At 40.8% G+C, this 23,577-nt stretch overlaps 2 protein-coding genes across 2 annotated transcripts in view; one reads left to right on the forward strand and one right to left on the reverse strand.

Annotated features, from left to right (window-relative positions):
• The first annotated feature begins 46 nt into the window (after positions 1 to 46).
• On the forward strand, positions 47 to 13,176 carry ACOT13 (acyl-CoA thioesterase 13). Its single transcript, XM_027602129.2, has 3 exons — positions 47 to 156; positions 7,043 to 7,227; positions 9,440 to 13,176. The coding sequence occupies exons 1-3, from the start codon at positions 76 to 78 to the stop codon at positions 9,627 to 9,629; spliced, it is 456 nt and encodes a 151-aa protein (XP_027457930.1). The 5' UTR covers positions 47 to 75; the 3' UTR covers positions 9,630 to 13,176.
• The window catches only part of C7H6orf62 (chromosome 7 C6orf62 homolog), a 15,213-nt gene continuing 3,670 nt past the window's right edge, over positions 12,035 to 23,577 (reverse strand). Inside the window, exons 2-5 of the mRNA XM_027602128.2 lie at positions 22,479 to 22,655; positions 21,387 to 21,509; positions 17,018 to 17,152; positions 12,035 to 13,444 (exon numbers count right to left, since the gene is read on the reverse strand). Of these exons, the coding sequence (XP_027457929.1) occupies positions 13,319 to 13,444; positions 17,018 to 17,152; positions 21,387 to 21,509; positions 22,479 to 22,655 (561 nt within the window). The 3' untranslated portion in view covers positions 12,035 to 13,318. The remainder of the gene's footprint in view (positions 13,445 to 17,017; positions 17,153 to 21,386; positions 21,510 to 22,478; positions 22,656 to 23,577) is intronic.

Here is a 23,577-nt window from a genome sequence, read left to right on the forward strand (position 1 = left end):
GGACGTCGGGCCCCCGCCTCCCGGCTCGCCCGGGCCTCCTTCTTGCGTGGTGCCCGGAAGCCGCAGCGGTCCACGATGAGCCTCCTGACACAGAATGTGAGGGAGCTGATGAAGGCGATGACCCGTGTCCCCGGTTTTGATAGAGTTTTGGAAAAGGTATTGCGGTGGAAGCGTTGGCTTCTAAAGAAAGCCCGATGCTGGGTGCGGGTTGCGCTGAATTAGTATCTCTCGCTCGATTCTGTTGGACTGCCCCGGTAAATTCACCTGTGTAGTCATGACCATGTGTCAGGTCAAGCGCATAGTGTATTTCGTGGGAATGTACATATAACTGAGTTCAGATCTGCCTTGATTTACGTTTGGGTTCCTTCCGGATTATACCCACTGCCAGTTGAAAATATGGTCAGTCGAAAGTGCATTTAATACACCTAGCCTGCGTAGCTTCGCCTCGCCTGTGTTGAATGTGCTCGGATCACTTCCTAGCCTACAGTTGGGCAGAATCATCTGACACAACGCCTATTTTGTAAAAAGTGTTGAATATCTCCTGTAGTTCACTGAGTACTGTACTGCAAGTGAAAAAGGAAATGGTTGTATAGGTACAGAATTTTGTTTGTTTTCTTTTTTGTTTTTTGTTTTTAGAGAGAGAGAACGCCAGCGAGCAGGGAGGGGGAGAGGGAGAGAGAGAATCTGAAGCAGGCTACAGGCCCAGTGCAGAGCCCAAGGCAGGGTTCGATCTCACATGAGATGCAGCCTGCCTGGGGCTCTGTGGTCACGACCTGAACCGAAGTGGAGAGTCCGAGGCTCTGTGGTCATGACCTGAACCGAAGTGCAGAGTACGAGGCTTAACCCACTGAGCCACCCAGGCACCCCTAGTTAAAGAATAATTTTAAGTATAGTTGCTTACCCTCCTGCTATAGCCTGGAGCTGGCTGGGACTGCCCAGCATGTCGAGAGCGTGGCACTGTATATGACTAGCTTGGGAAAAGATCGAAATTCAGAATTCGAAGTTTCTGTTGAATGTGTAATGCTGTCACACCATCATAAAGTTGAAAAATCTTAACGTCAAACCGTCATAAGTCAGGGAATGTTTAAATGATTATCAGTTGTGAAGACAATTGCTTGGTTTCAGAGCGGGAAAGGACTTTCGAGTTCGAGTCTTCAGCAAACAGGTAACCGTAGCGCTCTGAGGAAGAGAGTAAGAGACAATGTCTACACTTCAGATGCACTTGCCTGGACGCCTCGGTGGCTCAGTCATTAAGCGTCTGCCTTCGGCTCAGGTCATGATCCCGGGGTCCTGGGATCGAGCCCCGCGTCGAGCTCCCTGCTCAGAGGGAAGCCTGCTTCTCCCTCTCCCACTCCCCCTGCTTGTGTTCCCTCTCTTGCTCTCTCTTTGTCAAATAAATAAATAAAATCTTTAAAAAATAAATAAAATCTTAAAAAAAAAAGATGCACTTGCAACCTAGAGGATTAGAAAGTAAGTAATTGCAGTAAGGTAGGAAAGCCAAGTTCCAGGTAGAGTGGTGCTACGGAGTCAGGCAGGGTTGGCATCTGTCCACTTGGGTGCATGAACAGACTAGTCCAGATTCCTAGTTTTCAGTGTCTTTGTAGAAATTATGTTATGTAGGAATCATTTATAAATAAATATGAATAACAGAAGTCCTTGGTTATGTCAGATTTGGAAGACATTAAACAACTTAAGAACTTCTAGGTTTTTTCTAACTACTTTAACGTATGCATGCCTGTTTTCCCTTTTTTTTTCCTTCTTAGAGAGGGAGGGGGGTCAGGGAGAGGCTGAGGGAGAGGGAAAGAGTCCTAATTAAGCAGGCTCCATGCCCAGCACAGAGCCAGATGCGGGATTTGATCTCATAACCCTGAGGTCATGACCTGAGCCGAAATCGAGAGTCAGACGCTTTCCTGACAGAGCCACCCAGGCACCCCTGCTTGTTTTCTTTCTGATTAGGAAAGAGTATTGGGAAATTGCCAATATGTAATTTAAAAGTGGAGTTTAAACACAGACCAACTGCTGTCATTTGTAGGAAGAATATAGGCCATTGGACCAAAGTTTTCCTCCTGGAAACAACATTTGGGCTATATTTTCAACATGTAAGTAACTTTCCCTAATTATATCCAAGGGCTTTTGTGAAAAACATAGGAAATAACAGACAAATGTATTTAATGTTTTCGAATAGCGAACACTATAAAATCCAAGGATATGCTACTTTTTAACAGTAACTTTTTGAGAGAGATAATATGCAACAAAAGAAGCATTGGAAGCAGTGGAAGAGTGTTCCAGGCAGGGGAACAGCAAACGTAAAGGGTCTGAGACTTTTAAACACTGTGCTTGCGGCAATTCCCAGAGGAATCCCAGGTGGGCGAGCTGGAGGTGAGATCTCACATACAGCTTCATTGTTACTGTAAGGACTTTGGTTTTTTACTTCAAGGGGTTTGCACAGAAGACTGACAGAACTTGACGTGTGGCTGGGGCACTCTCGTTGCTAATGAGTGAGCAGACACAAGGCCGGCCAGGGCGGGAGCAGGAAGGTGAGGGGGAAGGCAGCTGCCATGGCTGGAGAAGTGACAGCTTGGGCCACAGTGGAAGGGTGAGGAGTCGTGGTTGGGCGCTAGGGATGTGACTGGGTTCTGGCCATGTTGGAAGATAAAGTGGATAGAGTTTGCCGATGGAGGGCGAGTGAGGACAGAGGAGTGAGAACTCCAGGCTGGGGGCAGCTTTCCCTCTCAGGCTGTTTGTCCCTTGAAGACCGTCTAGCCAACAACTATCTGAGGTTGCGCATGGCTTGCATCGCTTACTAGACTTCTTGCTTTCTCCCCCCGCCCTGCCCCCCAGAGTTACACTGCCTACAGCTTGAGCACTAGTATTCGTATGCTCAGAAAGGAACCGCACCGCAGAAGGTTAGGTGGGGGATCTGATCCGATCACCTTCAGAAAGGCACCTGCTCATTCAGTTTGTTCAGGCCTCACAAACGAAGCAGAGTTTAATTCTGATTGCAAGACGAGCAGGTGGGCTGTGGTCCTTTCCAGTAATGACATTTATGTTGAGTACGCCGAGCCAGACGCCATACTAACAGTTTACCTACATAGTTCGTGTAGTCCTCCTGACCGTGCTGGGAGGTAGGTACTATTGTTATCCCCTTCTATGCAGGAGACCATTGAAGCTAACTTTCCCAAGGCCTTACAGCTAGGCAGTGGGATCTAATCCTGTGTGCGCTCCAAAGACTGTGCTGTTGACAGTCTGTGATAGTGCGCAATGTTAGAGAACCTGTCCTCTAGCCTGCAGAGTGAAGCTGAAAGCAGGTGTGGCCTTGGGTAGTCTTGTGAAGCTGAATGATCAGTTGACCCTCAGACTCTGGTGGGCACTGGAGAAGAAGCCAGCAAACGGACTGTGGAGTGGCCAGTGGAGGAGGAGGAAACCCAGAAGGTGGGCATGGGAGTTAGGGAAGGGCCAGGAAACACTGACGGGCTGAAACATATCCATTAAGTCTAATAATTAGGTCATTGCGTGACTGACTTTAGTCTTAAGACAGTTCCAGTTGGGCAATTTTAAGAAAGATCCATGTGAAACTATACAAACCGACTTGCGGTTTGATGGCTGTGTTCGAGTCACAGCTTTAGTAGTAAGGATGAGAACTCAAGTGTTTTGGTCACTTGTGACATGCCAGGCCTTGCTCTTGTTGCTCAGTTTGAAGTTTATCTCAATCTTGACAAAACCCTATGAGGGCAGTGCTGTTATGTCCACTTTACAGGGGGGAGACCTCGGTGAAGGATCCGAGTGCTCCTCACCATCCCTCTAAAGCTGCCTGTGTGTTAAAGACACACGCTGCACACCCGAGGTGCGGGCCTGCCACTGCAGCGTGCCCCGTGCACGCCTGTGGCACACGCCCTTGCAGGCCCTGAGCATAACTGTGCTGTGTTTGTTGCTGTGGCCGCCTCCTTTACTGCTTTTAGGAAGGCATGTTTATACATTGTTCGCAGACACTTCTGGTATCTGCACTGGGTCGCCTAGGAAGTCAGCAGTGTCTGTCATCAGAGCAAACTGCTTGCAAACAGCCTCTTGCACAAACAACATGAAACTCTCGTTCTCTGTGCTTTTCTGTCTTTGTGTGGTCCTCAGTCTCCTGTCTTGGGGGACTCCTCTGTTTTCATATACCCACATGTTCTCATGCCACGGGCCACCCTGCTCTGGGCCCAGCACAGACACCCTTAGGGAGCCAGAGACAGACCTTCGTCCACCAGCAGGCAGTCTGGTGAGCTAGTCCACAGGGATCAGCAGCAGGCACAGTGATGGCGGTCTCTTAAGGACAGAACGACCGGACACATCAAGCAAGGCCTGAGGAGAATTCTGGGGTCTGGACAGAGCTCCTACTAGGGACCATCTCCTTCACTGCTGTTGATTACTGGGCATCCCTTCTGTCTTTACTGAAAAGGTAAAGGAGGAAGGGGGAGACCTTCACCTCAGGTATGTCATGTGTAATGGAATTGGAGCCTAGGTGTTTGGGTGAGGGGAGGAGGGCGCCGTGCCGCACGAGTCCCAGACTCGGGTGAATGCATGAGGAACAGGGAAGAGACAGTTCATTGCAGGCCATATAGAAAAGGGAGAGATGATTGTATGTGCACATACATAATTTTTATGATAGACTAAGGAGCCCATGGGTAACACTGGGCTGAGCCATAAAGGTTCTTGCCAACCACCTGCCGCTGCCTGACCCGTGGGATCCTGGGAATGGAATGTATCCGGGCAGTTAATTCTCTGTATTGTTGGGGCCACAGCAAATGTATCCCTGGCCCCACTGCATCATAAAAGGCTTTCTTGCCACCCTCCCACAAGACACCGAGTGAATGGGGACCTAGTTGTCTGCAGCAGTCCAGGTGAGATGGGAAGGGAGGGCATTTTGCATAGTGGTTAAACCTGACATATCGGAGTTCAAGGAGGATAAAAGTGTCGACTTCAGAGATGAATGAAGGTGGAAGTAATACATGCAGGGTTGCTGAGTATGGCCCCTAACACAAAGTTAAACAGGTGTGTCCCCTATAGCCTATATCTTAACTGAGAATGAGATTTTTTTTTTTTTAACAGCATTCTCCTCATACCCCCATTCTTCATCAAAGAGAGGTTAGCTCTCCATTGGCCTCTTCCCCAAAAAGATTAGCTTTGGGAGGTTGGCTAGGACATTCCCTTTGTTAGCTCCCATTGGCTGAATTCCTTTATTTTATATAGGGGAGACGAGAAATGGAAACACATAAAAGCACTTCTCTTGCAGTTATCAGGGTGACCATTACAGAATGATCTCTCTTCCAGTAAATATTTTAAACCACTCTAGGAGTGTGTCCTTTGGCCTTTCAAGTTGGAAGAAAGAAAGAGTTAAAAACTGTATTCTGCAGTAGGAAGTTAACATTTGTATTACCTCCTGTCATCCCAGCTAAAGTTAGATAATCAAGTGGGACTTTAACAACTAACCTCTACTAAAGACACCACACCTTTACATTGCACCGTCTGTGAGGCTCCCTATTTAGTTCTCTTCCCTGAGCTGCCTGGCTTCCTTCCCCATTTTCACTTGCCTCACTCTTCCTGGCCTGTCAGGTTTCAGTTGTCATTCCCCAGGAAGCCTTTCCTAATGTCTGTTCTCTGAAAACACATACTTTTGTGAGTTAGATATCCTCTAGCAACTTGTATTTAGTCTGTCTCTAGGAAGTCCCTCTCCCACGTACTCACCTCTTTAGGTTGTGAACCCCTTACGAGCAGGGATTGGATTTCATTCATCTTCACATTGCCAGTGCTTGCTATACTCATGTAAATGCCCAAATAAGGGGAGTCTACACCGTGGTCCTGCTTGATGTGTCTGTTAGTTTATGAGGACATCCTGTGGCTAGATCATTTGTTGTATGAATACACTTGATCCTATTCTAATATTTACTTGCCACTGATGTACCTGTTAGGTAAAACAGGACATAAAATTATTTAGGATGATTTTTATTGTATGGCTCTGTTTCTGTTTTACTTCAGGGGCTAGTTTTTGGGGATAAACAACAGCAAAACCCTAAAGTTGGGCTTTTGAAACTCCAAAGTGTGTTGTTCCTGGTGGGAGCCATTAAAGGCCAGTGTATATCCAGAGACGTCCTAGTTGGTGTTGAGACTTGAAGACAGACCTAGATCTAACTAGGTCTGTCACATCATAGGTGACCCCAACAACAAACCACTCTGAATTTAAGTTACCTACAAAATGGAAATTATCCCTTCCTTATTGTGTAGGATATGTTAGTGTCTGGCTCAGCGCCTAGCATAGGAAAATGCTCAAGTAGCAGTTAGGTAGAATCTAACCATTTAATGCTTGAGACACTTTCATGTAATTCTTTTTCATTAAAATACTATAAATGGGCAGGACCGTAAAAGCCGCAGTTCAACTCTGCTGGATTCTATTGTTAAGCTTTTTATATTAAAATGGGTTTATGGTATAAGTTTGTTGACTCTGGTAACTCACTGATTTACTGAATTCTTCCAGTCTGTTTTTTAAATTGTTTAAACCATTCATTACAAAGTCATTATAAAAATTATTCTCTGCAAAAAGTAGGGAACATCCAAATCACAGGAACCAGCTAGCTTTGTTGGTCCACAGTTTCTGTGGAGACATTGAGAGATGTCAGGTTGTCACACATAAGGCTGAAAAGCTCAGAATATTTCTGCAGAGTGGAGATTAACAAAAACTCTTTCCCTAAATATTCCTTTTTCTTTAAGAAGAATTTACATATGGGTTAATTTCTATCAGAGATATTGGTAACATTTGAATTTCTAATCAACTTTTTTGGGATGACCTAGTTTAAGATTTTATTTTTTAAGCAATCTCTACACCCAACGTGGGGCCTGAACTTATATAACCGAGAGATCAAGAGATGCTTGCTCCACCGACTGAGTCAGCAAGGCGCCCCTGGAGCGACTCCGTTTAATACAGTGATAAGTCTTGATGGGCTGTTTGGGCTTTCTTAATACCAAAGAATGGTCAAAAAAAAAATTTTTTTTTTTTTTTTGCACTTAGGTGACTCTGGTGTCTGCTGCCCCTGGGAAAGTGGTTTGTGAAATGAAAGTAGAAGACGACCACACCAATAAATATGGCACTCTCCATGGTGGTCTGACGGCCACCTTAGTGGATAATGTATCAACAATGGCTCTGCTGTGCACTGAATGGGGGGCACCAGGAGTCAGTGTAGATATGAACATCACGTATGTATCCAGACTGTACTACAAGTAACTTTTTTTAATGTGAAAACTCCAAACAACTGAGACTAAATACCTTTATAACAAATACAACTGGGGGTGCCCTGAGCTGGTCACCCTGAAGTGTACCTATCAGTGGGCCCTGAAAGATCCCACAGCCTAAGAATCTAGAACTAGAGGAAGTAATTTCCACATCAGGAAGAAAGGGCCAATGACCTAAACATTCCAAACAGCAAACATTCAGTTCCTGTTATGTATACGGGGCTGGCGGTGGGGGGTGCGTAACCATCACAGACTCACGGCCTGGAACTGTTCTAGTCCTTACAACTGCCACTTGTCCGGATGTCTTAGGGCTGTACTGAGTGCCTAGAAAAAAGCCTGAATAGAATTCAAAGAGAAGTTGGATAAACCTTCATAAAGTATACACTGCCTTGTAACAAGGTGAACACAGATGTCCAGTTTTGCAATCCTGTATGTTTCCTTGCAACCTCGAACGTGCTCTGCAGACATAAACTACATGATCAGGACGCAGCCCCCCAGAGGTCAGGCTGTCACCCACCACTGTGACAATGCCTGCAGGGGTCATCTGCTTTCCAGTGTGAGAAATTCGCTTCCAGCATTAACCAGTACCACTGCTGGTCCCACCAATAGAGTGCAGCGCCCAGGGGTTTAGTTTCAAGACAACTGCTTTTTCCACCTACACAACAGAACAATGACTGTTGGGGGGACAGGCAGCAATTGGGGGGGAAAGCCAATGTTATGCAACATGAGGGCAATGGAAAGAATGTCAGTTATCAGATTTTTAAACAGTCTAAATCTTTTATTAGGCTACCTTTAGAAAATTCAGCCCTTCTTTACCATAGGAATAAACTGAGGGTGCAATAAGCAAATCACAGGACAAGAGGCAAATGCTCGTGAAATTAAGATCTACAGAGGTTCTGCCTGTTGTGCTGGTGAGCACATTCTGCAGTCCTTACCTTAGTCCCCATGGTGAGGGGTCAGGCCAGCAGATGACTCCACTTTGCCTCAGGAGCCTCTATTAAGAGTTGAGGTCTTCAAACTGAGCACTGCATCTCATGATCTTCTGAGATACTACTGCTCTCTCACAAGCTTAAAGAATCTTTAGTAAGTCAAACATAGTTTCCACAAATGTGTGGTCAAAGTATTGGTCACAATAAAAAACTGCCTGGGCTTCAAAAACTGACTCACATGAACAGAAACAGTCTCAAAGATTTACTGTAGATATTTCAAAAATAAATGAGTGACAGCTTATGACTAAGATAGGTAGGGAAGTGTCTCTTAAAAAAATATATTCAACTCATCACCAGGATTCTAAGGGCCTCATATCAATTCTTAATAGTTCTTACATTAAATCGTTTTGAGTGCAGTAAAGTGCAGAATTTAATCCAGTGCAGTTGAGTGAATCCTAAATATTGATATAAGATACAGTAGTCCCCTTCTTACCCCCAGGGCTACATTCGAAGACCCCCAGTGAATGCCTGAAACCACAGATAGTACCCAACCCATTAAAACATATATATATATGTTTTTCCCTATACATACACACCTGTGATAAAGTTTATAAACCAGGCACAGTAAGATTAACGATGATAGAACAAGTGTTAACATACTGTGATGCTATACAAATGTGGTCTCTCTCTCAAATTACCTTGTACTGTGTGCACCCTTCTAGTGAGGACATGAGATGCAATGCCTACATGATGAATTGAGGGGAGTGACAGGCAGGGGTGCAGCATTAGGCTACTGTTGACCTTCTGACAATAGATCAGGAGGATCATCTGCTTCCTTCTGGACCGCAGGTAAGGGGGAACCTACAGTATAGACGCCAGGCAATACTTCACCGGGGAAGCTAAGTAGATTAAATAAAAGCTGGAGAAATTCTTTCGCCAGCCCCAAATAAACAGGTGGGAAACTTAAAGGCATGAGGGGGGACGCCTTCCCATATTTATGGGAAAAGAAACTTGTGTGGATATGGAATGGGGAAGATGAACTTGGTCAAGGACCATTCAAATTTGATAGGACAGAAAGCTTACTGATACTATTCCTAAACTACTTTGAGGAAAATAAGCAACACAAAAGAAGGCTGTTAAGAGATGCACACAACTTGCCTTCTTAAAAAATTGCTGTTAAAAATTTTTAAAAATTGAAAAAGTAAAAAATTTGCTGCTAACTATATTTAAATCTGTTTCCCTTCAAGGTACATGTCACCTGCTAAAATAGGAGAAGACATAGTAATAACAGCGCATGTTCTGAAGCAAGGGAAAACACTTGCATTTGCCTCTGTGGATCTGATGAACAAGACCACGGGAAAATTAGTAGCACAAGGCAGACACACAAAACACCTGGGAAACCAAGCCCAGCAGCTTGGCCGAGACACCCAACAATAAAGACCAAGCGTAAATTTGACTTGAACAAATGTAACTTTCAAAATAAATTAGCACAACCAGAAATAGTTATTTTCTTTGGGGAAAATGACATAGGAACCAAGTAGGACATAGGATGGGACTGTCTCTATTTGTGATTTTAAACCTCTTCAGTTTGTAATGTTATACAGATGATACTTGGACCAAAAAAATTCTTAGCTGAAAGGGTTTCTGAAAACTTAGGTAAAGCGAAGCCAGCAAGACCATTTTGAGATGAGATTAAAGTCCAGTATTAAGCTATGAGAGATATAGGAAGCAATTTTAAATTTGGAAACACTATCCACAGTTAAATGCTAATTTATCCTTTGCTTGTCATGCTGCTCTCTGCTCAGAGGACAGAAGTAGACCTCCCAGTAGCAGTGAGCACACAGGGCGGGCACCCAGTTTTTAACTTCTAGTATTTCCCTCTAAAAGGAACCTGGGCTTCTTGGAGAAAAACAGCTGATTTCAGGACTGGGAGGCTGGGATAGGGAAACTGACGTTAACATATCTTGTGCTTGAAAGTAAGCCAAGTGTTCAAGAAAATGGTTTAAGAGGATGCAAACTCTGCAGCACTGAGAAAAAGAAATTGTTCTATCACATTATCAGTGAGGTAGATAACACGTGGCAGAGACAGGAGGGCTCCTCATGACAGAATGCTGCTCAGTGTGGAGGGGAGGGGTAGATATTACCATTTTGCAGCTGTCATGTGATTACAGCAGGGGCGTCTGGGTGACTCAGACGGTTAAGCGTCTGCCTTTGGCTCAGGTCATGATTCCAGGGTCCTGGATCGAGTCCCCCCTCCCCAGCAGGGAGCCTGCTTCTCCCTCTGCCTGCTGCTTTCCCTGCTTGTACTCTGTCAAAAATAAAATCTTAAAAAAAAAAAAAAAAAAAGATTGGTTACGGCAAAAATCAGAAATCATCAGTGGTGCTTCTGATAAAGAGCAGGACATGTTCATGTTGTTTCCCAGATTGCTTCTTAATTGCAAGGAGAAAAATTGTAACTATACAATGCAGAAACAGGACACCACTTTGACCAATCAAAATTAACATCAACCAAGAGCAAAGTGACAGTGCATTTCTGGATATTAACTGGAAAGAGTGAGGTCACTTGAATTGGGTACTGGCCAGAGTGCATAATCCCAAATTTAACCATGAAGAAACATCATTCAAATGCAAAATGAGGAACTTTCTATTTTAAAACATTAAGCCTACTTTTAAAAAATGTCAAGGTCAGGGGCGCCTGGGTGGCTGAGTTGGTTAAGCATCTGCCTTCGGCTCAGGTCGTGATCCTCGAGTCCCGGGATCAAGTCCCACATCCGGCTCCTTGCTCAGCAGAGAGCCTGCTGCTCCCCCTGCTTGTGCTTTCACTCAGTCTGTCATCTTAAAAAAAGTCATTAAAGGCCAGTTAAGAGACTAGAGATTTGACAACTAAATGCAAGGGTCCTGTAGTGAATGGTAGGGGATTTAAAACACACAGGATATTAGGATAGAACCTGAGAATATTAGGACAATTAACAGAACTGGAGTATGGACGACAGATGAAGGTGTATCAGTGTTAATTTCCTGAATCTGGTAACTTTACTGTGGTTATGCAAGAATATCCTTGTACTTGGGACATATGCTAAGTGCTAGGGGGTAAGGAGTAAAAATGTATGCATGACCTATGTACCAAACTCTCAATGGTTCAGAATAAATGTATAAATATATGTAGAAAAAAGTAGGGGGAAAATGTGGCTAAGACATGGGTAAAGGTTATACAGGAGCTTTCTATTACAACTTCTCTAAATTTATTCTAAAATAAAAACCAAGGGCTGCTAAAGTGCCTGCCTGAGTAACTCCAGCAAGTATAATTCAATACAGTAGAACAGTTAAGAGCTTAGATTCTACAGAGCCAGCCAGCCTGGTCTTAAATCCCTCCCTGCTCTGGATGTGAGCTTGGGCAAGTTAACTAAACCTCTGTAACTCTCTCCACTCGTAAGACCAGAGTTTTGAACAGGAACTGCCCATGATAAACATTCACAGGCATTGGTTCAAAAAGATTCTAATTTTCAATTGATGAGAAAACATGTGAAAGCCTTTTGAAATAAATAACATTTTTTTCTGAGGCACCAGTCTGGCTCAGTCAGTGAAGCCTGTGATTCTTGATCTTGGGGTTGTGAGCTCGAGCCCCACCTTGGGTGTGGAGCCTACAAAATCTCTTTCTTTTCCATGAGGCAGGGAACAAGCCAACCTGCTGTTAAAGCTGACAAAACGTCTGATTCCTATTCCTAAAATTACAAACGCGTCTGCCATTTTTTGTCCTTCTGAATTGGCCGTTTAACTATGGACCCCCACGGTCCTCAGTAACACCTACCCATTGACTTGGAAAAAAAAGTTACCACATCAAGTTTTGTGTATTCACCTGAAAAGTCAGGGAACTTTCACCTATTTTATTTAGGTTTTCATTTTTTCAAATTCCAACCAGAAGCTAAATACAATTGGAAACCAGTAAGCACTAAGTTTTACTCCAAAGGAGTAGGATCATTCAGATTTACTCCATAAAAGTATGCAACCCTTAAGCAAAGCTTTTCTTCATTAAAAAGAAAAAAAAACAAAACAAAACCCAAAAACCTATACAGTAGTCTTTCCTTATGTTCATTGCACAAAATGAGTTCTGCTTTTAGAGCTCTGACACTCAATGGTTTAACAATTTTAGATCCCAACTTCAGTAACTTTTTTCTACTCGAAAAAACCCTCATAAGTGTTCCTTTAGGATGGTGTAGAAACCAGTATTTCTGCACAATTCACTGGATTTTCTTTCTTTGTAATAAAAATCTCTTCTCTTTAAAACCAAAAAACAAAAACCAAAAAGGAAAGTCCTCTACCTATCATGGTTTCTGCAGCTATGAATGTATTTCTCAGTTTTATAGCTGCTTTAGCTACTTCAGACTCCAGATCTGCTTTAATGTGTATAAACTGTATCCACATTCAGCAGAATACTCTTGTAACAGCAACTTGGGGAAAGAGATCTGGAAATAAAACACATACATTTAATGAGTACCAGGAAACAAATATGGCCCAGTAAAACATGAGGCAAGAATGCCTACAATGAGATGCTTTTTTTTCCCCCATTTAAGATTTCTTTCCCGTGGTTGTATATCTATGTATTTTTTTTTAAACAACCACTTCTGATCATCAGAGTGAATCTGAGAGTGCTCTGGAACAACGGTGATTACAGCAAAGCTATTAAAGTTTTTTTAAATGTTATTTATACCTTTTACATTCACTTCTCACCCTCTAAATACTGACAGATGTCAAAGAGGCAAAAACCAGCACAAATGGAAAGACCATCAAAAATGAGTATCACCTTGTGCTTTCAGATACATTTAAGCATTTCAGTGAACAATAGTCCTTTCATTTCACATTTTTAGTAAGATGCTAATGCAGTGCAGCAAATATGCAAAGCATCTTCTTTCACACAGTCCGTGCAGAAGACACCTAATTTTTTAAGTTCTGAGACACAAATAATTAAAAAAAAAAAAAAAAAAAATCCAGGATGAACAAGTTTCAAAATGCATAGTGTTCTGTGCATGAGTCCATTTTCTTTAAACTCTGAAAGAATAAAGTGTAAGAAAACAAGAAAACCAATGCTGCTGCACTCTCTGATCTTGCCCATTTTGCTGGTCAGCACTCTACTCTGGCATGTAAGGATGGAGGTGGTCCTCTATGGTGCCAACTGCCCAGTGGGTAAGCTGCTCCTGTGGCAGGTAGAGGCAGATGCTGCATAACTTGAAGATCGTAGCTTTGTTTTTTGGAGTCTGAAAGAGGAATAATTTTAATAATCTTAATAAGGCTTTAACATAACTGATCAATTGTCACATGAAGTCACTCTCCCACAGTTGTATAAAGCACTTACGGACACTAACACAGCATACAGAGTAAGGGAATAAATTATGGTCTGTACCCCACAGGGACCTCAATCTAGTCAGGAAGACAAAACCTTGCCATATAAAATACAGAAAGAATAAACATGATTATAAACTAAATGTTTAGAGAATTTATTCAAAACAAAAAATTTTAAGGTCCAGAAAGTCAACCATGACAACTTGCTAATGGAAAGTAAGGTTAAAGACATTTCACAGAGACAGATTATCTAAATAGAGGCATGAAAGTTGTGATCTGTATACAGAAAAGACAAATGATGTCAGAGTAGAAGAGAAAAGATAAGAAACAAGTAAAAAAGAAAAGACTGAAGCATAACCTTAGGGTAAAGGACTGGAAGAAAGCAAAGGTATTACCATCACTATTACTATTTCACATCTGATATACGGCAAAACGTGCTAGGTGCCTTCACAAATCACCACTGCTAGTAAATGGAAGCCACTCCCTGACCCGCCTTCAAAGAACTACTTTTCACCATAGCACCTCTTAAAAAAAGGCAAAAGCAGTCTATATATGTAATGAACCTACACATTACGCCCATTTTTTTTTCATTTTCAGTGTTACCACCTTTTATCATTTACTCAACAAAGAACATGCTCACAGAAGATTTCATAGCCAGTAGAAGGCTGCATGTGGGTTAGAATCCAGACTCCAGGAACGTGCCTCTCTACCACTTGCCCATCCAAAATTATCATTTGGTCTAGCTCTTTCCGTACTTTTTTTTTTTAAGATTTTATTCATTTATTTGACAGACGGGGACAAAGCAAGAGAGGGAACACAAGCAGGGTGAGTGGAAGAGGGAGAAGCAGGCTTCCCGCAGAGGAGGGAGCCCGATGTGGGGCTCGATCCCAGGACCCTGGGACCATGACCTGAGCTGAAGGCAGACGCTTAACGACTGAGCCACCCAGGCGCCCCTCTTTTCATACATCTTATGTTTTGATAAAGGACACAAGATCTCTGCTAGATGATCAAGTTCTTTAGTTTCCTGATTTCCTCACCTATAAAACAGGAGTAATAAGATCTACAACTCACAGAACTGTTGTGAGGATTAAGTGAGCTCCTACTTGTAAAGCTCTTCCCATCTGATACATAACAGGCTCTGTGTTGGCCACTCTCCTATCAGTTCCCTCATTCATCTATATAGCACAAATAAATATGGCCACAGATCTCCAGTTTATGAAGATCAAGAACAGAACCTGAAAGAAGGGGGACCTAAGAGCACTGAAGACCAAATGCATCTACAATGAGGGTGTGACACCAGCCATCCCACCTTGCCCTGGGGATTGAGGTTTCTGGGACTTGGGACTTCAGTGCAAAAACCAGAGCATTCCAGACAGACTGACTGCTGGTCACCCTACCTACACTCCAAATTTATTAGTTTATGAGCTTACAATTTTCTTTAAAAGGACTGAAGCTATTTGCTTCAAAAGCACAGAAAACATCAACCTTGATATAAAACAGGAAACTTACTACTTATTTAACAAAGTAACTCCAAGTCACCAGTCATTTCTATATATTACCGATCTATAGATTTGCAGGAAAATGAAGTCTCTACATTAGTATATAGTCATTATTAAATCTTCTAAGACTAAAGGTCTCTGTTGTAGAATCCATTAATATAAGTCAATAGCCTGCTATACAGTATTATCTCAATAAATTACCCAAAGTACATAAGTAGTTAAAAATGAAAAATAAGACAACTTAAAAATATCCACCAGAGGAGAGCTAAGGTAAAGAAGAAATGCAAAAGAAAACGCCCAAAAACCAACCAAGTCATGGTTTTTCTGTTTTATGAAACGCCTTCACTGAAATCAACGTTCTTCTGTAATTCCCACAGCTCATATTTGTACCTATAATACCATATTTACTTAGAACTTTCTTATAAGATACAAAGTCCATGTGTAATCTCGTCAAGGGGTCTTCCGCTCCTTGGACACAACAGTATGATTCACCTCTATTTTTTACTACCTTGCAAACTAAGTAAAAATAAACCCATGCTCTAAAATGCAAAATTAGGGGCGCCTGGATGGCTCAGTCAGTGAAGTGTCTGCCTTCAGCTCAGGTCATGATCTCAGGGTCCTGGGATTGAGCCCTGCATCGGGCTCCCTGCTCAGCAGGGAGTCCGTTTCTTCCTCTCCCTGTTCCTGCTCTCTCTCAAACAAATAAAATCTTAAAAAAAGAAAAATCAAAATTAGTATCACAAATACTCTTCTAAAAGTCTTTAAACTGCCTCCGCAGAAAGGCCTCCTCTGGTGTCACCATCAGAGCTCATACCCAATAGCTTACACATCCGCACCCACTTCCTCTGAGTGCTCACTGACTGCATACTGTTCTGCCCTACTGCCTCCCCCATAATGGAGTAGAATTTCTGTCTTGTTCACGGTGTACAGTGCCTGGCACACAGTAAATAGGCACTCCTTTGCTGAATGAATGGTAATTAAATTACTATTTTTAAAATTATTTTTAACAAGATATCTGTTATAAATTTCAAGTGAGGATATTCAGATTTAGGTTGATGAAAACAATGTTCTAGAGAATAAAAAATAATCTGGAATACCTGGATTGCTTAAATTGGAAGTGCGTATTTAAAACACATGTGGAGACTCTGAGAAACAAACTGAGGGTTCTAGAGGGGAGGAGGGTGGAGGGATGGGTTAGCCTGGTAATGGGTATTAAGGAGAGCATGCATGGAGCACTGGGTGTTATACGCAAACAATGAATCATGGAACACTAAATAAGTAAGTTAATTGTTAAAAAAAGTAGATACACAGGTTATATGCCAAAAACAACTCAATAAAGCTATAAAGTAAATAAATTAAAAAATAAGTAGAGTGTGTTTAAATATAGCATTCTCAATTTTGGTCTAATCTTGAGAAATTGTATGTAAAATAATTTTTAAACTATGAACTCCTATCAGGTAAATTAATGAATTAGGAGGACTATTTTAGTGTTTTAAAAAAAAATAAAAAAATAAAGCACATGTGGATCTTTTAAATACAAATATACTTCATCCCTTTAGATTTTTATTTAAAAAGGTCTAGGGCCAAACCTTCTCAAAATGTGTTACTACTCATCTAAGGATTTTCTTCAAAACACTGATTCTCTGACCGAGTAGGACCGGAGTAGGGCATGAGATTCTATATATTTCAGGATCTGTTACCATCTTGTTGACCATACTTTACATTAGAAAAGTTCTATAGGAGCGTTTCTTAAACTCTACTGCACACTGGAATCATGACGTTTAAAAGCTCCCAGGTAGTTTTACTATGCAGCAAAATTTGGGAGCCACTGTTCTAGGGTGAGGCCCAGGATAGCTGTTTGATTTTTAAATAACTTCAAAAATAATGCAGTGTTGAAGTGACAAAACAAATTAACATAGATAGAAAATAGTTTGCAAACAAATGAGCTTTTTAAATGAGCTGTTAAGTCGTTAAACAAACAAAACTTACCTGCAAGTGCTGTCTGTCAATGAAGAGAAACACGGACTGGTTAGGATTGTTGACAACAATTCCAGTCTTGTCCTTGCGGCTCAGTACATGCAGAAACTGTTTTTCATAGTCACCGTGATGAAACTCAAATTTGGCCTAAGGAAGAAATACATTTACATGTAACTACAAAGATGTTACCCTACCTGAAACATCTATTACATCTATATGCTGTCCAATATGGCAGCCAATCGTGCCTACTTAAATTTAATTCATTAAATGCAATTTAAAATTCAGTTCTCTAAATTCAGTAACTCTAGGCACATTTCAAACGCTCAATAATCCCATGTGGCCAGTGGCCACCATTCTGAATAGTCTACTGAGATATATTCCTTCATCATAGAAAGTTCTAGTGAACAGCACTCCATTACAGAATTTGACCTTCAAGAAAAACTCTGCATCAGATTAACTAGATCCTAATTCTCAATGATTTTAGGTCAAATTCTATAAAACAAGATTTTCTTTCTTTTTTTTGAGAGAGGGAGACAGAGTGTGCACATGGCGGGGCAGGGGGAGGAAGGAGGAAAGAGACAGAATAATCTCAAGCAGACTCCCCACTGAGCTGAGTCCAAGCTCAAGACCCTTAGATGATGACATGAGCTGAAACAAAGAGACGATTAGCCGACGGAGCCACCCAGATGCCTCTAAAACGAGACTTTTCAAACCTATTTTGCTCAAGACTCCCAACTTAGTACTTTAAGTGCAATGACATCTCCCTCCTCTCTATTTACAAAGAACACCCACTATGGATGGCTTTTGCAAAGAAATATATTCCAATCTTAGCTGCACATCTCACTACTTATGTGACCTTGTACATATCCCCTAACTTTTCTAAACTTCACCTTCCTCTCCTGTAAAATAAATGGGTTCTAACCCATCAAAACAGTTAATGAAATGAAACAGCGGGGCTTTAAAGCCCACACCTGAAATATAGTTCCATCCTCACACAGATGGGCTTGAGGATATATGAATCCCTCAAAATGTTATGCACATTTTTCAGATTTAAAAAATTTTAAGTTACAAAGAACTATTACTAAATCAGAACAGTCTTTTACTCTTTTAACATGGGGAAGATCAACTCTATCCTCCCACAAAATGTTTGCGGAGACCAAATGCTGGGTGAAATGACTAGGCTAATGGAGAACTCAAGAAACAGAAATTTTAAAGAACCTCATACTTAGATAATGTTGATTAAAAGAAAAAGACTGTTAGTCCATTTGATTCAGTTTTTATTCTCTATGTCGAAGACTATAGGAAATACTAACATGGAAAAATCATCAGTTCCTGCCATCTAGAATTTTTAGCACCCAGCTTTTCTTTCAAGCCGTAAGATACACTATCGCTACAAACGACTATGTAAATATGATATTCAATTGTACCTCTGCACAAATTCAAATATTTGTTGAATTCTTAGTATATGAAAAGAATGTCATAAAATACCAAAAAATATGAATAAGGTTATCCCACCCTTAAGGGGCTCTTATACTGCCCCAAAGGACAAAGCACATGCAAATGTAAAACCTAACTTGCTTCAGATCTTTCCTAGAATAAGATGTCGTTATTTGTAAAACCCTAAAATGGGTTATCTTCAAAGTGCTATGTGAAGAAGGGAGAAATAAATAACACAGTAGACCCTGTGGGCAGTATTAGCAGGTGATTTTGGATTGGGCCTTGAAAGAGGACAGTAATTTTCCCTGGGGAAAGCACTCAGAAAAGGTAATTTGGGAAATGCCATTCCTGGAACAGAACCGACATAAACACGTGTCAAAAATCAGACTACTGCCTGGGGCACCCAGGTGGCTCTGTCGGTTAAGCATCTGACTTCGGTGCAGATCATGATCTCAGGGTCCTGGGATCGAGGCCTGACGTCCGGCTCTGCTCTGTGCTCATCAGTGAATCTACTTGTCCCTCACTCTCTGCCCCTGGCTCCTGCTGATGCACTGTCTCCCTAGTAAATATACAAAGGTTTGGGAAGGAATAGTCTGCACCAAAAAGAAAACTCTAATTAAAGCCGCATGAAAGCAATGCCCAGAAGTAACAAAATATTTGAACAGTGTGATTAAAAACTACCCTGCAGCAAGAGCATTTAGGGATAGAGAGGAAATAAGAGATATTTTAACAGCACCTCCCAGTACTCCATAGTACTCTGAATATAGCAGGAACTCGTTATTGAAACAACCTTTACTCTGGTTCCCAGCTAAATCTCATTACTATCTATATTTTCAAGTGCTTCAAGACAAAAAAAAAAGTTTTTCAAGTTAAAGTTGACCTTTTCTTTTCTCATTTGCCTTAAGAACTAAGTTATTTATATTTAAGGCTTCTCGTTCAGGATCAGGATACTCATTTATCTTAAATTACCAGGGAAGTAAATTCATCTTTACACTGAACTTGTTTCCTGTAGTTGAACTCTAAAATTACACGATATTACCTCTATCCTACACAGTGCTTACATTCAGTCCATAATTTAAGGTTTTCATAATACAGGGCACTTCCCACAGTACAGAGTAGCATTTTAAGAGCATAAACTTTACAGGATTTATGTCTTGACTGCCACTTAACTACATGATCTTGTGCTGTTTACCTAAACTCTAAGTGCCTCAGTTTCTTCCTGTGGAAAAGGAGGTTCCCACCTGCACAGTTCTTATAAGGATGAAGATTAAATGTATATAAAGTATTCAGGAGACAGTCTAGCACAGTCAACACTCAATAAACACCCATGATTTCAAAAAGTAGGACTTGAGACAAGACTATTTTAACAACTATTCCAAAAAATGTCTCAGATGGAAAGACACAGTATTAGAAATTTTAAAAGGGGCCCCTGGGTGGCTCAGTCATTAAGCGTCTGCCTTTGGCTTCTGTCATGGTCCCGGGGTCCTGGGACTGAGCCCCACATAGGGCTCCCTGCTCGGCGGGAAGCCTGCTTCTCCCTCCCCCACTCCCCCTGCTTGTGTTCCCGCTCTTGCTGTGTCTGTCAAATAAATAAATAAAATCTTAAAAAAAGAAAAATTAAGAAAAATATGAGTAAGGCACCAAATTCTTTTTCAATGGAAATTTCTGAATTAAAAAAATAGTAAAAATCCTAAGAGTGCCTCTCAGTTGAGGTGCAAGACCTGCTCTGATAAACCTGCCTTACCATTCCTGTCTTCCTGCTTTTTATATCCAACTTCTATTCTCCAACAAGTTCATGTGAGTCAGATATTGTCCAATGCAGACATAAATACAGAATACTTTTACCTATATTTAGGCTATATGTTATCTTTAGAACTTATTTGTCAAGTGAATCTTAGAAAAAGGAATAATAATTTGAGCTGATGGGTAGGAACATTACCATGGGGACAGGGGGAGTATACCAACTTGTCTATCATACACAAAGTACCATAAAGATGGTTCATAGTAATGGATGAATGCAAATTTTTTCAATGATAACTTTTATTATTTCTAAGCAATCAGACTAAAATAGGCATTCTAACATGTAGTATGCTTAAAATGAGTCTTTAAATGTCTTTATTTAGATTTCTGATTGTAAACAAAAGGATGATGATTGTAGAGTTATGAAATGTGTGTATACACACACACACACAAACACACACAAAGTTAGCTACCTGACCTAGAACTAACCATGACTAACATTTTGGTGAATATTATTGTACTTTCTCTTATGCATATGGAAGTATCATAAATAAAATTAGGATCATTGACACTTGGGCAAATGCTCTTAAAAACCGGAAATTATCTAGTACCTCAGGTGACAAGTCCAAATGTTAGCACAATGTCAAGGAAGATTACTGAAGAACCACTACCAGATTAACGATACGTTATCTCCTGTATAGTTTTATACACAAATCTGTTTTTGGAAAATGATTTTTTTAAAAGACTATTTCTCTGAGAGAGAGAGGGAGGGAGAATGAGTAGGGGAGGGGCAAGAGGGGAGGGAGCAGCAGATGCTGAACCGACTGAGCCACCCAGGCACCCCTGGGAAAGGGTTTCTGAACGCATTTCTTAGATCAGACTCCTTAGAGAGCTGGATGGTGCAGGGGAGAGATCCTCTCTAGTTCATTCATAGGCCCTTCGACAAATCAACAAACATCTACCCTGAAAGATTTTCTCTGGCCATTATTTTAAAGACACACTGGGGTACTTAGGACTACCTCATTCTCAAGAGATTCTGTCACCCAAATGCTTTCTCCTCTTGTAATCACAATATTCAAACAGATGGGAGCAACTTATGAAGTAAAAAACTGATTAGAATAATGCATATTCCCCAAAATTTTCTTAAGTTAGGCCCTATTCCAGGAGTTTTTACTCGGCGCACACCACACTTAGAATAAAATACCTGAACAGGCCTAAAAGGCTCATCAGATTCCTTCCACCTAGAAAACAGGAGACAGACAATTTTCTCAATATCATTCCGAGGCCAAAGAATGAAATCCATCTCCTGAGTACAGCCAATTACATCCTATAAAAGGATTAAAAAAAATTACTTTCAAAAGAACAAAGCTGTAACGAGGTATGTCACAAATTGCAGGTCTGATTATAGAAACATTTCACGAGCACAAAAGGTCCACTATGTACCATTTTATATACCAAGAGGTTAACAGGACAGTATACAATCTGAACACCTCAGGGCCCAATTCTAATTTTATCTTGCAGAGTCCACCTATAGCCACCCAGTCCACTGTTCCTCACACCAAGACCTAAATTAATCAGCACATGGCGAAGACTCCAACTGAAGCTGGTTTTTTTCCCTTGTAAAGTCCCTGTATTTTTATTTCCATTCTTCAAAATCAGAACCTAGTTAATATTTAAGCAAAGGTGTCTTGAAACTTCTAACATTACACTCTTATTACAGCTGAAATGCTATTTTTATTATATACTTACAGAAAACTATTTTTTCCATTCTTGCTCCTTATCACAGTGCAGTGTATTCAGTGTATTAATTTTCAAAGGCCAATAAACCTTTTTCAGACCAGTACATGGTTCTCTCTAGCCTTCCCCAACCCCAGTAATTATGAGGATGTCTTTTCAAGTATGTTCATTTTAAATTCCAATTGAGTTAAAGTTTAAAGAAGGTTGGGAACAATAATTCCTTCTACTTTAAGTTTCTTATTTATAAGGAGCATGATGTTAGTTCTCGCCCCAAAAAGAAAAATCTAATGAACAGTAATATAAATTATTCCCAGCAATAATACACACCATTATCAGCATAATACCACAGAAGAAAAGTTATCCATATTTTATCTGAAGTCAACTTAAAAAAAAAAAAGATTTTAGGCCTGAGCTGAAGGCAGCTGCGTTAACAGACTGAGCCACCCAGGCGCCCCTAAAGTTAATTCGTGATCGTAGTAACTACCCATACTTAGGGGGAAAAAAATGCAAGTTTAATTCACAAAAACTTACCAAATCAAGACTGAAAAACAGAACTTACCCTTCTCATAGACTGGTATCGAGGAGCATGGAGCTGTACCACATCCTTCTGTAAAAGCTCTATGGAACTTTCCAAGGAATAGCTGGATTCTCGCACACCTTTCAGGATATTTTCTTCGTAATTATTTGTCATAACTGGTATAACCTCAGACACCTCAAAAAGTGCTGATTTTTTCTTCTAAAAGCAAAAAAAAAAAAAAAAGGAGGTGAATTAACCCACCAGTAGCACATTGTCTTTTAACACCCAGTTCATATTACAACATCATGTACCTTTACTCTAACTGAGCAAAATTATTACCTCAGGTAATTTTTGTACAGATTTTCAAATAGGTGGATCCTTCTGTTATTTCCCCAAGCCCCATTACCCCAACCACACACAAATAGGCTATTATCAGAATGTTTTACTGCATGGTTTTATAGTATCATGGTATCCATAACAAGTAACTTATTTTAAACAGTGTTTCTTAAACACTGAGAAACAAACACTAGACCTACCTAATCTTTAAAAAAAAAAAAAAGTGATTTACTCTTGATGTACTTTCATTTAGCTGTCTCTACATACAGCTAAATTAAAATCTCAGCAGTTTAAAAACAAAGCTGTGCAAATTAACATTTTTTTAACTCCTTAAATGGGTAAGTTGTTACTCCTTTTAGATATTATATAACAACTGTCAATATATGAAACAACAAAAAAAAAAGTCTACCAAATTGAGTTTCAAATTTAGTTGTGACCAAGTGCTCATCAATTTAGGATATAAAACTCATGTACTACTCAGGACAATTGTCTGCATACTGTCCATTCCTAAGAGTAACGATGGGGTTTTATGGTGTTAAAGACCTAGATGGTACAACTTGGTGCATCTCATATATTAAATACCAAAAACTCATCTCACCACCTCCATCTTGTATTTCTAGTGAACTTAAATTATAATATCCTCAGTTAAAATCTGATCGTATCAGTTCTGCAGTCAACGTATTAACAAGAAGACAGAATGGAGAAGTAAATCCCTGGTACTACCCAATCTTGGGATAATCACTTCAAAACAAACCACTGTGAAACCACTTTAAAATGCTATACTAGAGCTGCTAAGAGCATTCTT

This window comes from Zalophus californianus, chromosome 7 (genome assembly GCF_009762305.2).
Source record: "Zalophus californianus isolate mZalCal1 chromosome 7, mZalCal1.pri.v2, whole genome shotgun sequence".
In the NCBI taxonomy this organism is placed as follows: Eukaryota; Metazoa; Chordata; class Mammalia; order Carnivora; family Otariidae; genus Zalophus; species Zalophus californianus.

Excerpts from the sequence above, each read along its gene's own strand:
- ACOT13 (XM_027602129.2), top strand. The coding sequence starts at position 76 with ATGAGCCTCCTGACACAGAATGTGAGGGAGCTGATGAAGGCGATGACC. Across the intron at positions 157-7,042 it reads TTGATAGAGTTTTGGAAAAG|GTGACTCTGGTGTCTGCTGC; the intron begins GTATTGCGGTGG and ends TTTTGCACTTAG. Across the intron at positions 7,228-9,439 it reads AGTGTAGATATGAACATCAC|GTACATGTCACCTGCTAAAA; the intron begins GTATGTATCCAG and ends TTTCCCTTCAAG.